General features: G+C 37.1%; 1 protein-coding gene across 3 annotated transcripts in view; it reads left to right on the top strand.

Annotated features, from left to right (window-relative positions):
* The window catches only part of LOC109105385 (cell adhesion molecule 4-like), a 135,928-nt gene that overhangs the window by 113,320 nt on the left and 3,836 nt on the right, over positions 1-18,772 (top strand). For 2 of the 3 annotated variants that reach the window (XM_042740949.1, XM_042740948.1), the window contains exons 4-8: positions 2,847-3,008; positions 4,160-4,250; positions 7,410-7,582; positions 12,176-12,253; positions 17,827-17,955. In XM_042740949.1, coding sequence (XP_042596883.1) covers positions 2,847-3,008; positions 4,160-4,250; positions 7,410-7,582; positions 12,176-12,253; positions 17,827-17,955 — 633 coding nt within the window. The remainder of the gene's footprint in view (positions 1-2,846; positions 3,009-4,159; positions 4,251-7,409; positions 7,583-12,175; positions 12,254-17,826; positions 17,956-18,772) is intronic. The other variant, XM_042740950.1, reaches the window with a different exon arrangement.

Genomic DNA, 18,772 nt, shown 5'->3' with positions numbered 1-18,772 from the left:
GTGTTAAATGCTCGTTGCTGGCTTGCAGTGTCAGTAGCTGGTGTTGAAAACCATTCAGCAGATCTTTTTGATAATCAATGGTAGAAAGAAGTTGAGAGACATCCGCTGGATCCGCGCCAGGCGAAGTATTCTGTAAGGAGGACTTAGGCCGTGTAGATTCCATAAGCGGGTCTTTATTAAATGGTCTGCTGAAAAAATCCAAATGGTAATCACAACTCGTAGTCAGGTCACAGGCTTTGGTCAAAATACAGGCAAAACAGTCCAATGGCAAACAAATCCAAAAACGTGAGTCAAAAACGCAAAAGCAATGGTCATAACAATAAACAGCAAAGGAGACATGAAAAACGCTTAGTAAGGCAGGGAACTGGCAATACTTCGCAATGTGGCATAGCAAACACATGGCTTAAATACAGGGTGACAGGAAATGACAAGACAGGAACTGATGTGGCAGGAACAGGAAGTGGCAGAGTTCAGAATTCAGGTGAAGGCTCCCTCTGGTGGACGGGAGCCCGATCAAACGTTACAATTATGAAATAAATGTTTTTCTCTAATACACATTGGCCACAATTAATGGCACCCTTTTATTCAATACTTTTTGAAACCTCCATTTGCCATTTTAACAGGTCTAAATGTTCTCCTATAATGCCTGATGAGGTTAAAGAACACCTGACAAGAGATCAGAGACCATTCCTTCATCCAGAATCACTCCAGACCCTTCAGATTCCCAGCTCCATGTTGGTGGTGCTGGCTCTTCAGTTCACTCCTCTCAGTTTCCGTAGGGTTCAGGTCAGAGGACTGGAATGGCCATAGCAGAAGCTTGGTTTTGAGCTCAGTGACCCATTTCTGTGTTGTTTTTGAGGTTTGTGTTTGGGTTATTGTATGGTTGGAAGATCCAAACATGGCCCATTATAAGATTTCTAACAGAGTCAGTCACTTACTGATGTATCTAAACAAGATGTCCAGGACCTCAAGCAGAAATATAGGCCCACAACATCAAAAATAAAGCAGTATATTTTTTTCACAGTTTTTTCTGTGTTCACCAAAACCATCTTGAGTGTTTGCTGCTAAAAAGCTCAGTTTTTAGTTTCATCTGACCATAGAAGCCATTCCCATTTAAAGTTCCAGTCATGGCTGATAACTGAATATGCTTTAGTTTGTTTTTGATTGAGCTAGGAGAATTTTTCTTGTAACCCTCACAAACAACATGTGTTGATGTAGGTTCTGTTTGTCAAATTTTTTTTAAAGGTTTTCTGAACCAGAGACTCAATTTTTTCTGCAATTCTGCAAAGAGTCTTTAGCTACTCAAACTGTCCTTCTCACCGCACATTAGGATGATATAGACACACGTCCTCTTCCAGGCAGTTTTGTAACATTTTCTGTTGGTTGGAAATTCTTAATTATTGCCCTGATGGTGGAAATGGGAATTTCACTGCTCTAGCTCTTTTCTTAAAGCCACTTCACCAATTTGTGAAGCTCATTTATCTTTTGCTGCACATCAGAAATATATTATTTGGTTTTTCTCATAATGATGGATGATTAAGGGAATTTGGGCTTTGTTTTCCCTCCTCTTTATATTTCTGTAAAACAGGAAGCCAGAGCTAGATGATTTCATGTTTATAATCATGCTGGAGTGCTCAAAATTGTGAATTTGAATGGGAATATAGAGATATTTTACTCATAAGAATTTATAGCGGTGCCAATAATTGTGACCAACGAGTATTTGAGAAAAACATTCATTTCATAATGATATTTCCCCTCCATTTTAAATTCTTATTATCCAATGAAAGGATACATTTTTGTGAATTTTTTAAATAAAAGACCAAAAGGATTAACAATGCAGATGAATTTTCACAGCCTTTTTTGATCATATTTACCTAGGGTGCCAGTATTTTTGGCCACGACTGTAAATGAGTCGATAACACTTTAGACTAGAAAACACATATTACCTCAATATTTTCCCTCGATAAACTCATAATTTGCTGCTCATTAATAGTCAGTAATTGTATGTATCGGGTTGGATTAAGGGTTCTAGAATGCGGTCATGCAGAGTAATGCATTAATATGTGCATAATAAACAGCCAATATTCTAGTAATACGCATGCTAATAAGCTACTAGTTAATAGTGAGAACTGGTCTTTAAAATAAAGTGTTACCAATGAGTCTTATTGTAAATTGTTGTTTAAGAATCTTCTCTTAGCTGTTCACGTCTTGAAGAAACATGAGAGTTGTCCAAGAGTTGTTCGCGACTCAGAAATGATTTGTTTCTATGGCAATGCTCATAACACCAAATAGGATCTGTTTGTGGTCACAGGAGAATACTCGATCGCTTTTTTACATTTATATGCTCCTTCAAAAAAAAAAATCACAAAGTGAGTATAAAATAACAAATATGTATTGATTTGTTTTAAGCCGCTGCCATTTTGGTTATTTTTATGGTCAAGTGATTGGTGCTTTCTGTAAAATACAAGTTTAGTTTTACAAGTTTGAAGCCCATAATCTTCATAAATCTGCAAACTCTGTTCGACCTCACGCTCTATCGACCTACACTTTCCTCTGTCTGTTTCATCACCCCATTACTGCCCTTCACTCGCCCCTTGTCATTTCGTTTTTCATCATCAAATTAAAACTTAATAGTCTCAGCAGGATAATAGAGCCTGTTCTGTGGTTGTGAAATCGATGTGTGTAAGGTTTAGTGCTCTGCGCATCAGATTCATACTGTTTGAAGTAATCAGGACGAGCGCGCAATCCTTTGTATGAAAGGTATGCAAATAATGTCTGGCTGAAATGTGAACACACACTGTTAAAAATTCGAGCGAACTGACTTCTGTTCCTCTCTTTTCGTTCAGGTGTGATCTCTCAGCAGGAGAACGGCAAGACTGTGAGTGTTTCCAACACTATCCGTATCCCCGTGGAGAGGAAAGATAACGGAGCGGCGCTGAGCTGTGAGGCGTCTCACCCGGCACTCGTGGGGCAGAAACGAGTTCGTCACTACAGCCTGGACGTTCACTGTGAGCCAACAAAACCGTCACGTTTCTATGACTACCGCCATATTAGACTGATTAACGATTGTTATGAGCTCACTGAAGCCCCATCTGTTTAAACATGTTCACTTGGCAAGCCTCTAACAAGGTTTGTTTGTTTGTGTTGCATCTTGCCTGGTATGATAAAGGATGAGAAGACAACAGTATCCCATTACACATCACACCACAGTGTTAACAGAAACACTCGAGATGTCATACTGTGGAAGGGTTTCAACCAATAAAAATATCTAATATTAACTTTACACAAGGACTTCTCTCATAAAGTAGCTGTAAAAATCGGAAGGGGTTTACTCTATAAAAAGACAATCCAGTTCAAATAAAATTGCTGTCGTTACACAGTGAGTTTAAATCAGACACCTGCTAAAAATGTGTTGAGGCGCTTGCTCTGTTATAAAACCTGGTGAGCTGCAGCTGTAGGCAGCATTTTAAGAGCATTTTTATGCCAAATTATGATTATAAATAGTTAATTCACCACTAAACAGAAAAGTTTAAGGTTGGTAAGCTTTATATTTAAGTTTTTGAAAGAAGCTTAAGCCTCACCCAGGCTCTATTTATTTGGACAAAAATGCAATAAACCTTAAAAAATGTAAAATATTATTACAATTTAAAATGTTCTTTATTTATATATATATATATATATATATATATATATATATATATATATATATATATATATTTACTATTGCAATGGACCCACTTTATATTAACTGTCTTTAAGTACAGTTTACTTAATTTTTTTTTAGAAATAAAAATTTACTTACAGTAGCCCAAGCCTTTGAATGATAGTTTATAAAAATTGTCTAAAATAATAAGTAGATCATGATTAAATGTATAATATTTTTAAAAAGTGTTTAAGAAAAAAATATTGTGCTCGTGTGTGTTTATTTTTTATAATTATTAAATTGTTATAATTATTATACTATCATTTGCACTGGCTGTATTAAAACAACTGAGTCCAGAGCAACATTCAGTTATGCATTCAAGTATTTGTTCCAAAGCAATACTTTCCATTTTAGTCTGGATACTGCAATTGAAGACAGTATATGTTCACTAGACTTTGTAACAGAGCTCTTTACCTGTTTTATTCCCTCTCTCTATCCTTCTCTTTATCTCTGCAGTTGCTCCTACGGTGAAAATCATTCCCCCTCAGGGCATCCTCCGAGAGGGAGACTCCCTCAGTCTCACCTGCTCTGTTACCGGCAACCCACTGTGAGTGTACAAGAGCATGTGTGTTTTTCTTTGGAAATGTATCTGTCAGGTTGCGTGTGGGAGATTTTGATGGATTTGAAAGCGCGTATGAAGTTCTGTTTCAACATGTGCTTTAAAAACGAATCATCTGAGCTGGTCCCACAAGAACAGCTTTTATCTTCTAACACTCTAAAATGCTTAAAGAGGATCATCTCAATCCAGCTCCAATAAAGTATAACGGCTGTATAACAAAGATGATCCTGCATCTGTACAAGAGGGAGAAGAGCCTTGACTCCATCCTCTGTTCTTCCTCCCATCCCATCCCATCTCTCTCTCTCTCTCTCTCTCTCTCTCTCTCTCTCTCTCTCTCTCTCTCTCTCTCATTATTTCACCTTCAGTTTCAAAGTACACAGTAAAAGCAGTGACTGGAAAACTACAATAAAAATGTATTGTATATTTATTATTTTCTAGCAATTACTGACACCTTTATTTATTTATAAAATATTTTATTTTAAGAGGTAAATTAATTTAGCAGTAATAGGTTATAAAAAGTAATAATGGTATATAATAAAATAAAACAAGATTTTATGTACATTATAATTTTATTACACTTGCAAGCTTTATTTATTCATAAATAATATAAAATAAATAGAAGTAGCAGTAAAGACTGAAGTCATAATACAGTATACAATAAAATGAAATGAAATGGAATAAAATAATGTTATAGTGTATTAATAGTTTTATTACAGTTAATGCCATTATTTATTTATAAAATAACATCATATAAAATTTTACTTGAATTAAAAAAAAATGATGTGGCAGAAACAGTTGTCATAGTTAATAATAAATAATAAAATAATAACAGTATCCAATAAAATAAAATAAAAGAGGATAAAATGAACAATTAAGAAAGACATTTATGTACATTTAAATGAAAAATATTAGTGCTACAACAGATGCAAGTGTTTTTATTTTTATTTTTATTTTTTTCCAATTTTGGTCAATTGAAATAAAGTTTCAGAGTTTTCCTAGGACATCTTTTTCCACACTAAACGTCTTATATTGAAGGAGAAAGTGTCACCAATGTCACAGTGAGCACAGACGCTTTCTTTCTTCAGAAGGCATGTTTGTCTCAGTCTGTCTTTTTTCTGTGGCTCGACCGTGGTCACTGAGCCTCTTCTCCCTAAGAGCCTGTGAGCAGAAAGCCATTAAACCTCTCCAGAGCCTCGTGAGGGACCGCTACAGAAATGAAAGATGGGGAGATAGAGAGGGCGCTTGAGCTGCCACTCATTTTGCACTGAAATGGGGAAATGACAGAATGAGGGAAGGAAGGAAAGAAAGATGGGCTCAGAGGAGTTCTAGCTACGAAAGAGAAATGAAAGGCTACGTGATTTATGCGGTAGGGAGAAAGAGAGTGTAAAACGTGTAAATGTTTAATTGTAGGGGCATGCTTGAAGATTACAGAATGCGGTGATGAGAAATGAGAATAGACTGCCCACCCACAGAGAGACCGCTCTCTGGATAGGTTGAGATAAATGAGTGTATTGATGGGAGGAATGAGAGATGGATCCAGATGCCGTTCTACAGTAACTGAACTCACAGTACACTGCGTCGTGCTGCTTGGTTATAAAGCCATTACAATCGTGTTCGTCCGACATTAATCACCAATTAAACACAGTCTGCATTTGTTGGAGGGGTGTGTTTATTATTCCTCAGCGCTCTGGCTGGCTCATCCTTAGCGTGTGTGCTCATATATGTGTGTGTTTGTGTGTGTGTGTGTGTGTGTGTGTGTGTGTGTGTGTGTGTGTGTATGGTACTGTATGCCGAATCCTGTGAGGGCTGTGATTAAACGTGTCCTGTGGTATTACGGTGGGTGATGACGTAGACTTGTCTTCTAGCCAGGGTGGATGAGGGATGAGGCGTTTCACAGGCGGTGGTCTCAGAACTGAAGCCTCGGGCTTTTTGCCCTACAGTTTCCATGTATCTCCTGCTGCTGTGGATCACCTCGCAGCTGTTTGTGTGTGTGTGTGTGTGTTGGTTAATCTCCTCCTTTCATGCTCTTTTGTCTCTGTCTGGCTGGTATTATCTGCTAGGACTAGCCTCTCTTCTCTACTCCTCTCTTCTTTGAAAAATATCAAGTATGTAAAGGTATATAAAAGATCTATTTTCCAGTTAAAAATATTCAGATGTTCTTAAAATGAGATAAATGCAATTTGACCGTAATATTCAGTAAAAATAATACTACATTTTATTCTGTTTTAAATAATGAAAAACTTCTTGCTAACAGATGGGTAAAACCTAGTGTTTTGAAGGATAGTGGAAAAGACTGGTAAAGATTCTAAAATAACAGTTAATTAGTTCTTGAGGGCTGCGCTGTGATCCTCAAATAGAATCTTTTAATGTCATACAATGGTTCTGGTTCTAAATATGCCTGACAAGCATTTTGGTTTAAACTTTTTTTAAACATTTAATTGCATTGTAGTTGGTGTCTAAATCATGGTAAAAATGTATGATAGTCATTATAATTTTTTTGCTCCAAAAAATTGCACAGGACACAATGTATGCATCTGTGTGTTTGTCCACAAACGAAACAAATAATGGCTTTATGAGTGAGTCACTGAATCATTCTTTCAACTGATTCATTCCAAAACACTCAACCGTTTAGGAAAGAAACAAGTGACTGTCTGAGTCCAAAACTGTATACTTTGAGTAGGTACACAAAGGAAAGTAATTACTTCGCAACCATTAAAAAGTACATTGGTTTAATATGTGTAGTATAAATGGAATATATATATATATATATATATATATATATATATATATATATATATATATATATATATATATATGTATATATATAAGATAAACAATGAATAATTAATTTAACATGCTCTCTGAAAACAAATCCTATCTTACACAAATAATGCTCATTTAAAATAACTTATTTGTTTTAAGGCTGTTTAAATGTTAAAAAGACAAAAATACTGATTAAGAATTGTTATGTCTCCCCCAGATCCTTTTATGTCTTTTTCATCTTTTTTATATGAACTGATTTCTATTCTCTTTCGTCCCTTGCGTCTCATTATTTGGAGAAGATTTGTTTTTCAAGTTTTTTTTTTAATGCCTTGTTCCTTCTTTAAATTCTTGATTGCTTCTTTAATATAATGTCTTTTTTTCTAGACCACGTGACATCCAGTGGTCGCGAGTGAATGACACTCTTCCTGAGAGGGCGGAGAAAACGGGCAACATTCTCCATATGTCTCGCCTCAGCCAATCACACAACGGCACCTACCTCTGTCAGGCACATAATAATTACGGCCGTGCAGCAGACCACTACACACTGCTGGTGTACGGTAAGAAAACAAACATGTCCAGTCACATGACCCCTTCTAAACTACTCAGTACAGTCCACATTTTTGCATGCCTAAGTATATAGGCTTTCATTTGAAACCTGTTTTCAATTCCATATGTATACGCATGAACGCCTACACTTTCTTTTCTTTTCGAGAACAGCGTGGGTTCTTTATAGCTACAGAGGTGGTTTACTGTGGCTTTGAATGCGACAAAGTAGTCTTGTTCTCTCACCATGGTGTGTGTTTTTAGTCCTCCCCCTCTCGCCCTGTGGTTGTTCAAGGTACTGCATCTTCCAGCTGTGTCTGTAGACCCGCAGGATGTGGGATGTATTTTGAAAGAGTGCAAGAAATGAGATCCCCAGAGGTCTTCCTCCTTTCTTTCTCTTTTTTCCTCCTCCTTTTTTTTTTTTTTTTGCATGGTAGTGACAGCCATCAAATACGCACCTTAACGAGGCAGCTCGGAGAGTGCAGGTGGGTGGGAATGTCATCTTTCATCCCGCTTCTATCCTTCGCTCCCTCTCTCTTCCGCTCTTTCTTTCTAAAGTTCTGTGTAGGTGAGCCTCTTAGCTTTGAAACACCTCTGCACTTCAGAAAATGTCCCAGGAATCCCTTTCTCTGCCTGTTTATTCTTCCGTCCTTCCCCACTGCATTCTTTCCTCCCTCTTTTACTTCTTCCTTCTTTTCTTCCTTTATGCATTCCTTCTTTCCTTACTTCCTCATTTCTTCCCCCCTTTATTTGTTCCATGCTTCCCTTATTCGTCCATCCTTCCTGTTTCTTTTTCTCTTTCCTCCTCCCTTTGTTCCTTCTTTTATCCATCCTTCCAATTTTCCTTACTTTATTAATTGCTTTGTTCCTTCTTCCTTCCATCTTTCCTTTGTTCCTTCCTTCATTTCTCATTTCCTTCTATTTTTTCCACCTTTCCTTCCTTCCTTCCTTTCCTTACCTCCCTTTGTTTTTCTTACCCTCCTTAATCTTTCTTTCTTTCTTCCTCCAGTTGTTCCAGTTCATCCTTTCTTTTTATACCCTTTTTAATTTACCTTAATTCCTAACTGTTTTCATCCATTGTGGAATAGTCCTTTGTTAATAGTTTCTTTATACCACCCCATCTTTTCCCTTTTTATTCATCTTCCTTTTCTTCATATTCACATTCCTTTATTCCTATTGTTACATCCTTTTTTCATTTCTCTTTTCCTCCATTCTTCCTTATTTCCTTCCTTACTTTCATCTTTTTTTCTTTTACTCCTCCCTCTCTTCTTCTGTCTTTTCCACCCCTTCTATGTTCCCTTCTTTCTTTGTTTCTTCTTTTCTTTTATCCTTCCTTATTTCCTTCCTGCCTTCCCTATATCCCGTCTTCCTTCCTACCTTCATTCCTTTCTTTCTTCCTTCCTTTTTCTTTCTTTCATTGCTCTTCTACACAGAACACAGACCTTCCCATTTAATGTGTTTGTGTGGGAGTAAATGAACAAGATTTGGTGTTAACTCTCGGAGGTATCAGCGTATTTAGGCTTCATCCGCTGGAAATCCCTTGCTCACTGCAACTAAAAGAGAGAAATGGCTGACTGCTGAAGGCTTATAGAGGATGAGGGAGAACCATCGAGATGATGAGTCAGCAGTCAAAGAGACACGAGAGGGTGAAGGAATGCTGATCTCAATATCTCGCTGCTTCGCACTGACCAACTTTTTTCTCACTGATTTATTTTACGTCTAAAGTGACCATGAAGTGCAAAATGAGGAGCAGCAAGCCATTACGAACAGAATGATGATTATAAAATGGAGGAGGGTGAGAGAAAGACAAAATGAGTCAGAAAAAAACAAATTGAATCAGGGTGATAGGGAAATGAGGAAGGCAAAAGGACAGAGGAGGAGGAGACTTTGTTTTTCAGAAATTTCGCAATTTCCGCTAGCTGATATGCAAGTGTGTATTTACCACATGGCTCAACAGGTATGCCTGTCTGTGTTGCGTTATCTCTGTCTGTCTGGAAACTTTTACATTTGCATATATATTCGGTACACACTTTTTAACCAAACTCACTTAAGAAGCATTTTAATGTGCTACTACTATTTATGTTTATTTCAATGTATCTGTGTGGGTTCAGGTTTTGCCTACACAAGAACTGCTAAACCTGAAATCACCTACATTGTAGGCTGCAGCCAAAAGTCTCTAAGGAAAATGTCTTAAACATGCTAAATAATGCTTTATTGAAAATACAAACATGTAAACGGTGTCTCATTGTTAGATTGAAGATTAGAATGTAGAAATCTTTATTAACTCTTTAAATATCCATTAACTATTGTATAAAGCAAAGCAAATGTGAATATGTGTGCGTGTACTCCTCACTGGTCAAACGGTCAAAGGACAGTCCCCTGGAGACATTCTTATGTAAAACAGCAGTAGTACTTACCCATGATGGACCTCACTGCCGATAAAAACCATTACAATCGAACGACCTCAGAGAGCCACTGAGATTGAAATGAGTGAAAGGATGGATGGAGAAAGAGATTGAAGGAGAGCCATCGTTGCTCGCAGGAGAGAGAAAAGATAATGAGCTGTGGCTCTAATTGGAAGAAACAACATGGGCACTTAATTAATGAAGTGAAACTCAGGAAAAGGAGAAGAAAGCGTGAGCAAGAGGGGATATAGCAATTGAAAATGTCATATTTTACCTTTGGATAGTCATGACAGGAATATTAAGCGTGGCGAATCCAGGAGTGTGTGGAGTTGACGACAGAGACTTGGCCTTTGAGCTGAGAGGGGAGAGGTGAGAGACTGTGGGATTTATGGACTCTGTATACGGAGGATTAGAACAACTTGAAGATCTGCCACTCTCTCTTTCTTTGGTGCTATAATGTGGCACAAAACCCAGAGTCCCAAAAACGCAGAGAACAACGTTACTGACGTGACTCACCCAAACATCTGTGTGATGAAATGTTTATCAGCTTCCAGCCTGAGCCGTAATGATGTGCAGGAAGCAGGAAAGAAGAAACGCCTTTTAAATGATTGGTTTTGGGAAAAGCGCGGAAAAAACAGAGAAATGTCATGGATGAAAAAGTTGGAGCGCTGAAAAGAGAGGAGGGACAGGAAATGTAATGAGAAAAAAGGAGCTGAATGACAGAATAGGGCAAGCAAAAACAAAATTCGGTCATTATTTACTCACCCACATGTCATTGCAAACCTGTATGGCTTTCTTTCTTTTGTAGAGCACAAAAGGAAAGATTTTGACTGCTGCTTTCTATGCAATTACAATAAATTGGGACCGAAGCTTTCAAGCTTAAAAGGGATCCAAAAGCCCCATAAAATAACATAAAATCATCCACATGTATTGTGTGCTATACTCCAAGTCTTCTAATATACTGTTATTATGTGAGAAACGGACCAAACCAGATGCGTAATTCACAATTTTTTGAACTTTCTTTATTTGTACATGTTGTGATCATGCGAGAAGCAGCTATTTTGATTTGCGAATTAACTATTTTGATCTATGTATCCTTTCATTGAATCTGGCTCACAAAATTGTCTGACTGATTTTGTTTTCCGAATTGTTTTGAGTTTCGAGTTTGATTCAATGATCAGGTCACATTGGCTCATAGTGATATCAATTAATCCCGATGTAAAGTTTGCTTAGTTTCTTACACAAATCAATAGTAAGTCTACAGAAGACTTGGAACTAGTGGTATGGTCAATATTTATGAAACTCATATGGTTCTTTTGTGCCTGTCTTTGTTTATGGTCTGAAGAATGCCTCAATTTATGTTGGATTGGAAGATTTGGGAAGGCTTAAGGGTGAGTAAATATGACAGAATTCACATTTTCGGGTCAACCGTCCATTTAAGAGTAATTTTTAAAATAATTATCCCTTTAAGAACTGTTTTTGAGGAAACTGCACCTTTAAATATCTGAACTGTTATGTTCAAAATAGGAGATTTTTTTGCTACAGAGAAGGATAAGAGGAACTGAGAGAAGAGGAATGAGAGGGATGATTAGCAGCCCTCCTCTTTCTGAAGAGTCATGGTGGTCTTGGGATATTGATCGGTCTGGTACTAAGCTGTTAATCCCTCGGAGTGTTGAAGCCCACACACATACGCAACCGAAAACTGTGGTGCTGCTCTTGGTTGCATAAAAAGCTGGTAGACCCATATGCAGATGGAGGAGAGAGTAGCTGCGAGGCTGCAACAGGAATGAGATGGGGCGAGAAAGAGCGATGAGGCTAGTGCTTATATTAGAGGTGTGGAGGATGGTGAGCAGAGCAGTAAGATTGATGATCTTTGGGACGGAGGGATTGAAGATTACAGTGAGAGAGAGAGAGCTGAGCCCGGGGTGCACGGTAACTGCAGTATTTTGCAGTGGTAAGAGATGAAAGGGTGGAACAGGAAGCTGCTGCACCCTGCTGGCTGGAGATGTTACCCGCAAAGAGACCCTTGACCCCGGCCGAGGGGTGTAATTCATGGACATCATGGTTTATTTCTTGCTCACACACTCGTACACTCACTCACACACTGATAGGCCTTATTTTGCATGTGTTTTCCCCTGCATGTGCTTGTATGTAGCTGTAGTAGTTTGTAAATAACCCTGTTGTAAATCCATTCCCTTGTAGTGTCTGTCCCTCCCAAATCTCATCCTGCCATCGCTCACCCCAACCGTACATCCTCCACTTTTACAAAGGAATACCAAGGTAACCCTTCTTCCATCACCTCACCTTACCTCACACTACTCACTTCCCTTTTACCTCCCTTTTTTCTCTGGGTTAGTTTATAGCACCAAAAATAGTCATACTTTAGTTTTGCATAACTACATTGAAAATTATTTCTTTCCCTTAGAATAATTCAGGTTGTTTGTGTTATTGTAGCTGTAAGAATTATGTAACCGACCTCTGTTGTGATTGGCTGACCTCTTCATTTGTGTAATGTGTGACAGTTCTGGTGATAATATGTGACTGGCCATATGATAAGGAATATCATATTCAATGGAATGATATATCAGTATGAAAACAATGGAATGAAAATGTATCAGTAATTTTTGAGACTTTATCCAAAACACCCACCACTTTGAATGGATGATTATTTTTTATTAAACACTATAGTCTTGGAAAAACTGTATGTTGACAGGGCTTAAATACATTCAATGGTTCAAGAAACTTTTATTGAAAATCTATAATGTCTGGTTTCTTTGTCATTGTGAATTGCTGTCAGCCCTTCATATAATTGGTTTTTGGTTATTGTAAAGTTTATATTTATTTAAAAATTGAATTCAGTAGTGCTATTAACTTATGGTGCATTCATGCCATGTTGTAATTACAGTAATTACTATATGACAACCCAGACATTCTACTTGGAGCATTTCATGTAACGGCAACATGAATCTGTTCAAATGAAGTAATCCATAAACAAAACCCAAACAAAACAAGAAACAGCTGTCATGCAGCTGCCTTATTAATATACTTTTAAAGTTTATTTCGATTATTCAGCAGCACAGTTGGTATTAGTTGTCCAACTCTGATCTAGTTACATTAAATTGTATCATGTCTTTCTATTATTTTCAGATTAAACTTGCATTAAGATGTTTACAATAGTCAGTTATTGGAATTTATAAGCAAAAATATATATTATTAAAATAACTACTTTACTACTATTGACTGCTGAATTCACTGCCATTTTGAATGTTCCTATGTGACGCTGCATGAAAGGTACAAGTTGGAGAATTTAGAATTTAGAAGTCACAATTACAAGTTTCAGAATCTCATAACTATGGTAATTCCGACATGGCATGAGCACATGTTTATGTTGGTAAGATGTTCAGCATTCTAAATGTAACTGATTGATGACATCATTGTGATACACTATATAGACAAAAGTATTGGGACACCCCCTTCTAATGAACAGGTTTGCCTACTTTAGTAATTTCCATGAGTACAAATCTTAATGTTTAAGCATATAATGCTATTCTAGGGAATTGTGTGCTTCTTATTTGATAGCAACAGTTTGGACAGGACCCTATTCTGTTCTAACATGACAATAACTGTGTATAAGACAAGGTTCAAAAGAAATGATTGATTGAGTAAGTGTGGAAGAACTTGACTGGTCTACACTGTATGGACAAAAGTATTGGGACATCCCCTTCTTTAGAACAGAAAAGGGCACTTCCAAAACTGTGGCAACAAAGATGGAAACATAATTCATGTATTTAAAAATTGTATCTCATCTCTGTTTCAACAGTTTTGAAAGTGTCTAAAATGACTACCCATATGTACAAGTCACTGGTGTTTGTTTAGTGATGAGTTTTTGGCTCAAGGTCTGCATTTAAAGTCACACCAGAAGTGTTCAGCTGGGATTCTGCAGACCAGTCAAGTTCTTCCACACTGACTCAATCAATCATTTCTTTTTGAACCTTGCCTTATACACACAGACATCGTCATGTTAGAATAGGTTCCTGTCCAAACTTTTGCTATAAAATTAGCAAGACAATTCCCTAGAATATCTTGATATGCTTTAACATTAAGATTTGTACTCATGGAAATTACTAAAGTAGGCAAACCTGTTCATTAGAAGGGTGTGTCCCAATACCGTTGACCATATAGTGTATGTGCGTACTGAACTCCAGTTGTGCTGCATCCCAATTCGCATACTATCCATCCTAAATAGTATTCAAAATTAAAATGAGTCTGTCCCAAACATGGTATGTTGAAACGAGTATCCCAAAGGTACCTGGATGATCTGTTATTTCCTGTGAAAATTCAAAGTGCAGAATATTGACTTATATTGCCAATAACCCATGGTGTGCTGGAGGAGGATTTGCTGTAGAACTACAAACACAAATAAAAAGAGTTAAAAAAAAAAGTGCTAACATGCCAGATTTGCAAGACTGATGGTTAAATGGAGAAGTTAAGATTAAGTTTTAATTGATTAATAATCAACATTTAATGTGAAGAAAAATATTCATTCAATGTTATCCATGTTGTTTCATCTGCAAAAACATCATTAACTTTTATAAATATAGGTTTGGCCATAAACTTTATAAACATTCATAAACATTATGCAGAAACATGAGGGAGAGTTCTCTGCATGAAAGTTCTACGGCCTGTGTCTCTTTTTTGTCCTATGTGGTAAAAAATTAAATTGTAAACAATTTTATGACTTGATAGTATGTCTCAAAAACATATACCTTTTCTTCACAAAATGAGGACATACTTTGAGGGCACAGTATATGTAGGCGAATTGGGACGCAGCTTTGTGTACTTTGTGATTGGTCTGTTCCTTCTGTAAGTGTCTTCAGGCTGCAAAGACAGGACATTAAGCTTACTCATCCATCTATATTACATAGTACTGTCCATTTCTGTCTTTGGTTTCACAGCTTTTTTTTTTTATTTTAACGTTACTGTTTGCTGGCTTGCAAGCACTGTTATTTCCTTCAGGAAATGCAAATCCAGTTTTTTAATTGTCTTTCACCTCATTCTCCACCTCAACATATTTGAATTCCTCCCTGACGGCTCTGCTCCAATGCTTATTTTGCAACCAGCTTGGTTCCATATGTTTTCTCCTGCTAAATTGCCTAGCTTCTAATCTTCTCATTCATGTTTTGTGTTTATTAATGTTCCTTGAGATGCATGCGCACACAATCCTATTGTCTTCCATGTGCCTTTGTCACCTGAAGCACTAGGGCTGCTCTCCAGAGGATCTACTCAGCTGCTGCGCCTTGTTTTTGGTTAGAATTTAACAGCCTGAGAACAGATGAAGAAACGCATACTTAAAGAGAGAGCATGAAAGAGAGCAAAAAAAGACACAATGACCTCTTAAAAGAGGCCTGGCTTTACACGTCATTCATGATGTTGTGGGATGTGAGGTCAGGTCAGACGGGAGCCCTTGATCCTCCCACCTGACAGAACTACTAAGAGACTTCACTGTACTCCAAGACATCAACAACATGCAACACCGCACAAACCTCACACAGCAGCTCCGCCACACTGACCTGCAGAAGATATCAGATGCATTTTCTTACATTTCCATTTCATGCACTTCAAAGTGCACAGTCATTGAACCTATGATGCTTTTTTTTTGATGACTCTATCTTTCATATTCTTTCACAAACACCTTTTTCTAATTTCTTGCTCTTCCTCTTTCTGACTGGCAATGTTTGCTGTCTTCAATATCCAGTAAGAATTTAAGGGATAAAGACTGTATTTTCCAGAACCGACTAGAAGAGAAAGACAATTGCAAGTAAAAGCAAGAGACACTCTTTAATGTCACTTCCTCAGCACCGGTGGCTGGTTCCCTGAAAAGTGTGCGTGAGGCAGGGAGCAGCATTAATTTTTCATCGTCTCTGAAACGGACTCCTAATGAAATGTTACTCGACAGCCTGTTCAAAGGCGACCCCCTCTCTCCAGCACTCCCGCTGTTTCTGAAGCATTCGCGGTGAAGGTGAAGTGTGTAATTTTTTTGATGTTTAAATACCTTCTCTTATCCCAGCTTAATATGCAGAGACAACTGTAAGTAAAGCCATTTGTAGGTTTATTTCCTTCGAAAAATGTAAACACTGGGGCTCTGTGGTGAAACCATTGTTTTGTTTGTTTGAAATCTCGACCACACAGCAACATCAGCTCAACCAATGGTGTGAGCTTGGGGTGGGGTTATCAGTTTGGCTTACCAATAGTATACCAATAGTAGACAGGAATTGTTTTTAAAAGCAAACATTATTATACACTTTACCTTTAATTTAATATTAAACAAAAAAAGACATTGTTTACTCACTCTGGTGGTTCCAGATCCATATGCTGTTCTGCGAAACACAAAAGTTTGAAGAATTCTCACACAGCTCTTTTCTGTGTGAGAATTTTCTTCCATAGTGATTGATTACCCAAATTTTTTTTACAATTTTTACCCATTAAATTTTTATGTTTATCTGCTTGTCCCCAGGGCATCCAAGATGTAGGTGACTTTGTTTTTTCAGTAGAATACAAACAAAGATTTTTAACTCAAACCTTTGCAGTCTATCAGTCTTATAATGTAAGTGGATGGGAATCACAGCTAAAACGTAAAATAAAAAAAATACACAAACAAAACCAAATTAAACACTGCGGCTTGTGACAATACATTGATGTGTAAAGACACAAAACGATCGGTCTGTGCAAGAAACTGAACAGTATTTATATCGTTTTTACTTCTGATGACAGAATTTTTAATTTTTGGCTGAACTATCCCTTTTAGAATTGGTCATTACCTAGTGAAAAATAAATATACTAAAATGTATTTGAAATACATTTATTTCATGCTAAGTATACTACAAATACATTTACATATTTACGTGCTCAATAAAAATACCCAGCAATTGTAGTTTTAGTATATTAAACTGGAATACTTAAAGTCTGCTAAATTTGAACAACTAATTTTGTGCTTAATGCACTTTAATCGTGCGGACCAAGTCCAACTAAAGATACACTGAAGTATATTTGATTGTGCTAAAGTGGAACTATTGCAAGTATACTTCAGGTACACTTTAAATATCTTGCATTTAAAGGCCAGTATTATTCAAAGATCATACAATTCTCATCAGTAGTGACAGTACACAAACACACTTTAGGCTTAATATTAAGAAGTGCATTATGCACAAGTAGTACTCCAAATACAGTTTAATTATAATTTATATATCAGTAAGTCTCTAGCAGTAAATATGTTAAAAGATTTGAACTACTTGGTATGAAATAAATGTTTTTTAAATGTATTACTTTTTTACTTATTTTGTTTTTCAGGCACTCATGAAAACTTTTCTTATTGGTGTTGACTTTTGCCCCGCAATCAAACATACAGCACTTTCCTTCCTCACTCTTTCTTGGCATTGTTCTCATTTTGTATGTCACTTTCTCTCTTCTGCTCTCTCTATGTGTCTCTCTATTTCTTTCATTCACTCTGTCTCCATCTCTCCTATTTTACTTTTCTACCCACTGCTGTTTGATGTAAACAGGTTGTTAAATATTTAAGGATGCTGTCCAGCCTCATGTGTTGATGATTCTGAGTGTCTGTCTGCCTCTCACTGTTTCGTATCTGTCAGTGTAGGTAAAACTTTACTGTAAACTTCACACACAGACTCCGATGGCATCTTTCCTCTGCAGTCATCATCTCTTTTAACTAATTAAATGCAAGCAGTAAAATAACAGGGTGCATTAATGAGATCTCTTTGTTTTAACAAGTCACTTCGACTTGTTTGTAGTTAAAATGCTAAAGCTAAAACCTTTTTGCCTGTTTGTGTGTGTCTCAGACCCCGGGGCAGTGGTGGAAACCCACAGTGCCGTTCCATATGCAGTGATCGGGGGCATCCTGGCTCTGCTGGTCTTCACTGTCATCTGTGTGCTCATCGTCACCATCTGGTGCTCCGTCCGACAGAAAGGTGACCTCCTCTCTCCACAAACACTTAACCTGTGGTGACACACTGACATGTGGCACCTCACCTTCTGAGGAGAGGGAGAAAGTAACAAATATCCAAGCAGTAGAGAAGAGTGTCTGGGGAAGATAAAGGCTGGTTCACACTGCACCAACATCAACCAGGTTCAGTCACTCATCCAGTTTGTTGGTGTTTGGTGCAGTGAGAGCCAGTATGAACAAGAATTGAAAAAAGGACAGTAGTAGTTGGTGTTATAAGGTTGGGCTGTACAAAATACTATATGATGGTAGAAATATTACTCTGTAGAGACTGTTAATACTGCAGTGGATTCTTATCATTGAGCAAACAGGGTGCATAATGTACATTGAGTAATGTGAAAATACAGAGTGAGATGTTAGGATGAATAAAGAGTGTATATAAGCAAGAAATGCAAAGCAGAGTTTTGTTGTGTTTCAACAGGTGTTTAGTATATCCACTATTATTCAAGAGTATTTTGGAATATGGAATATTAGTTACAAGCACTACCGATTTTTTAAAAAAAAATATTTTTTTTAAATAAATTAATACTTTTAATTCAGCAAGGACACATTAATTTGATCAAAAGTGACAGTAAAGAAATTTATAATATTATAAAAGTTTCTATTTCTAATAAATGTTCTTCCTTAAGCAGCATACCTGTTTTCGACATTAATAACAAGGTGCAAATTAGATTGATTTCTGAAGGAGCATGTGACACTGAAGACTGGAGTAATAGCTGCTGCCATCACAGGAATAAATATTTTTAAGCATTAAACAAGAGAACAGTTATTTTAAATTGCAATAA

Source organism: Cyprinus carpio, chromosome B16, assembly GCF_018340385.1.
Source record: "Cyprinus carpio isolate SPL01 chromosome B16, ASM1834038v1, whole genome shotgun sequence".
Lineage (NCBI taxonomy): Eukaryota > Metazoa > Chordata > Actinopteri > Cypriniformes > Cyprinidae > Cyprinus > Cyprinus carpio.
Note: the sequence above shows the minus strand (reverse complement) of the source record. Positions and strands in the feature narration are given on the sequence as shown.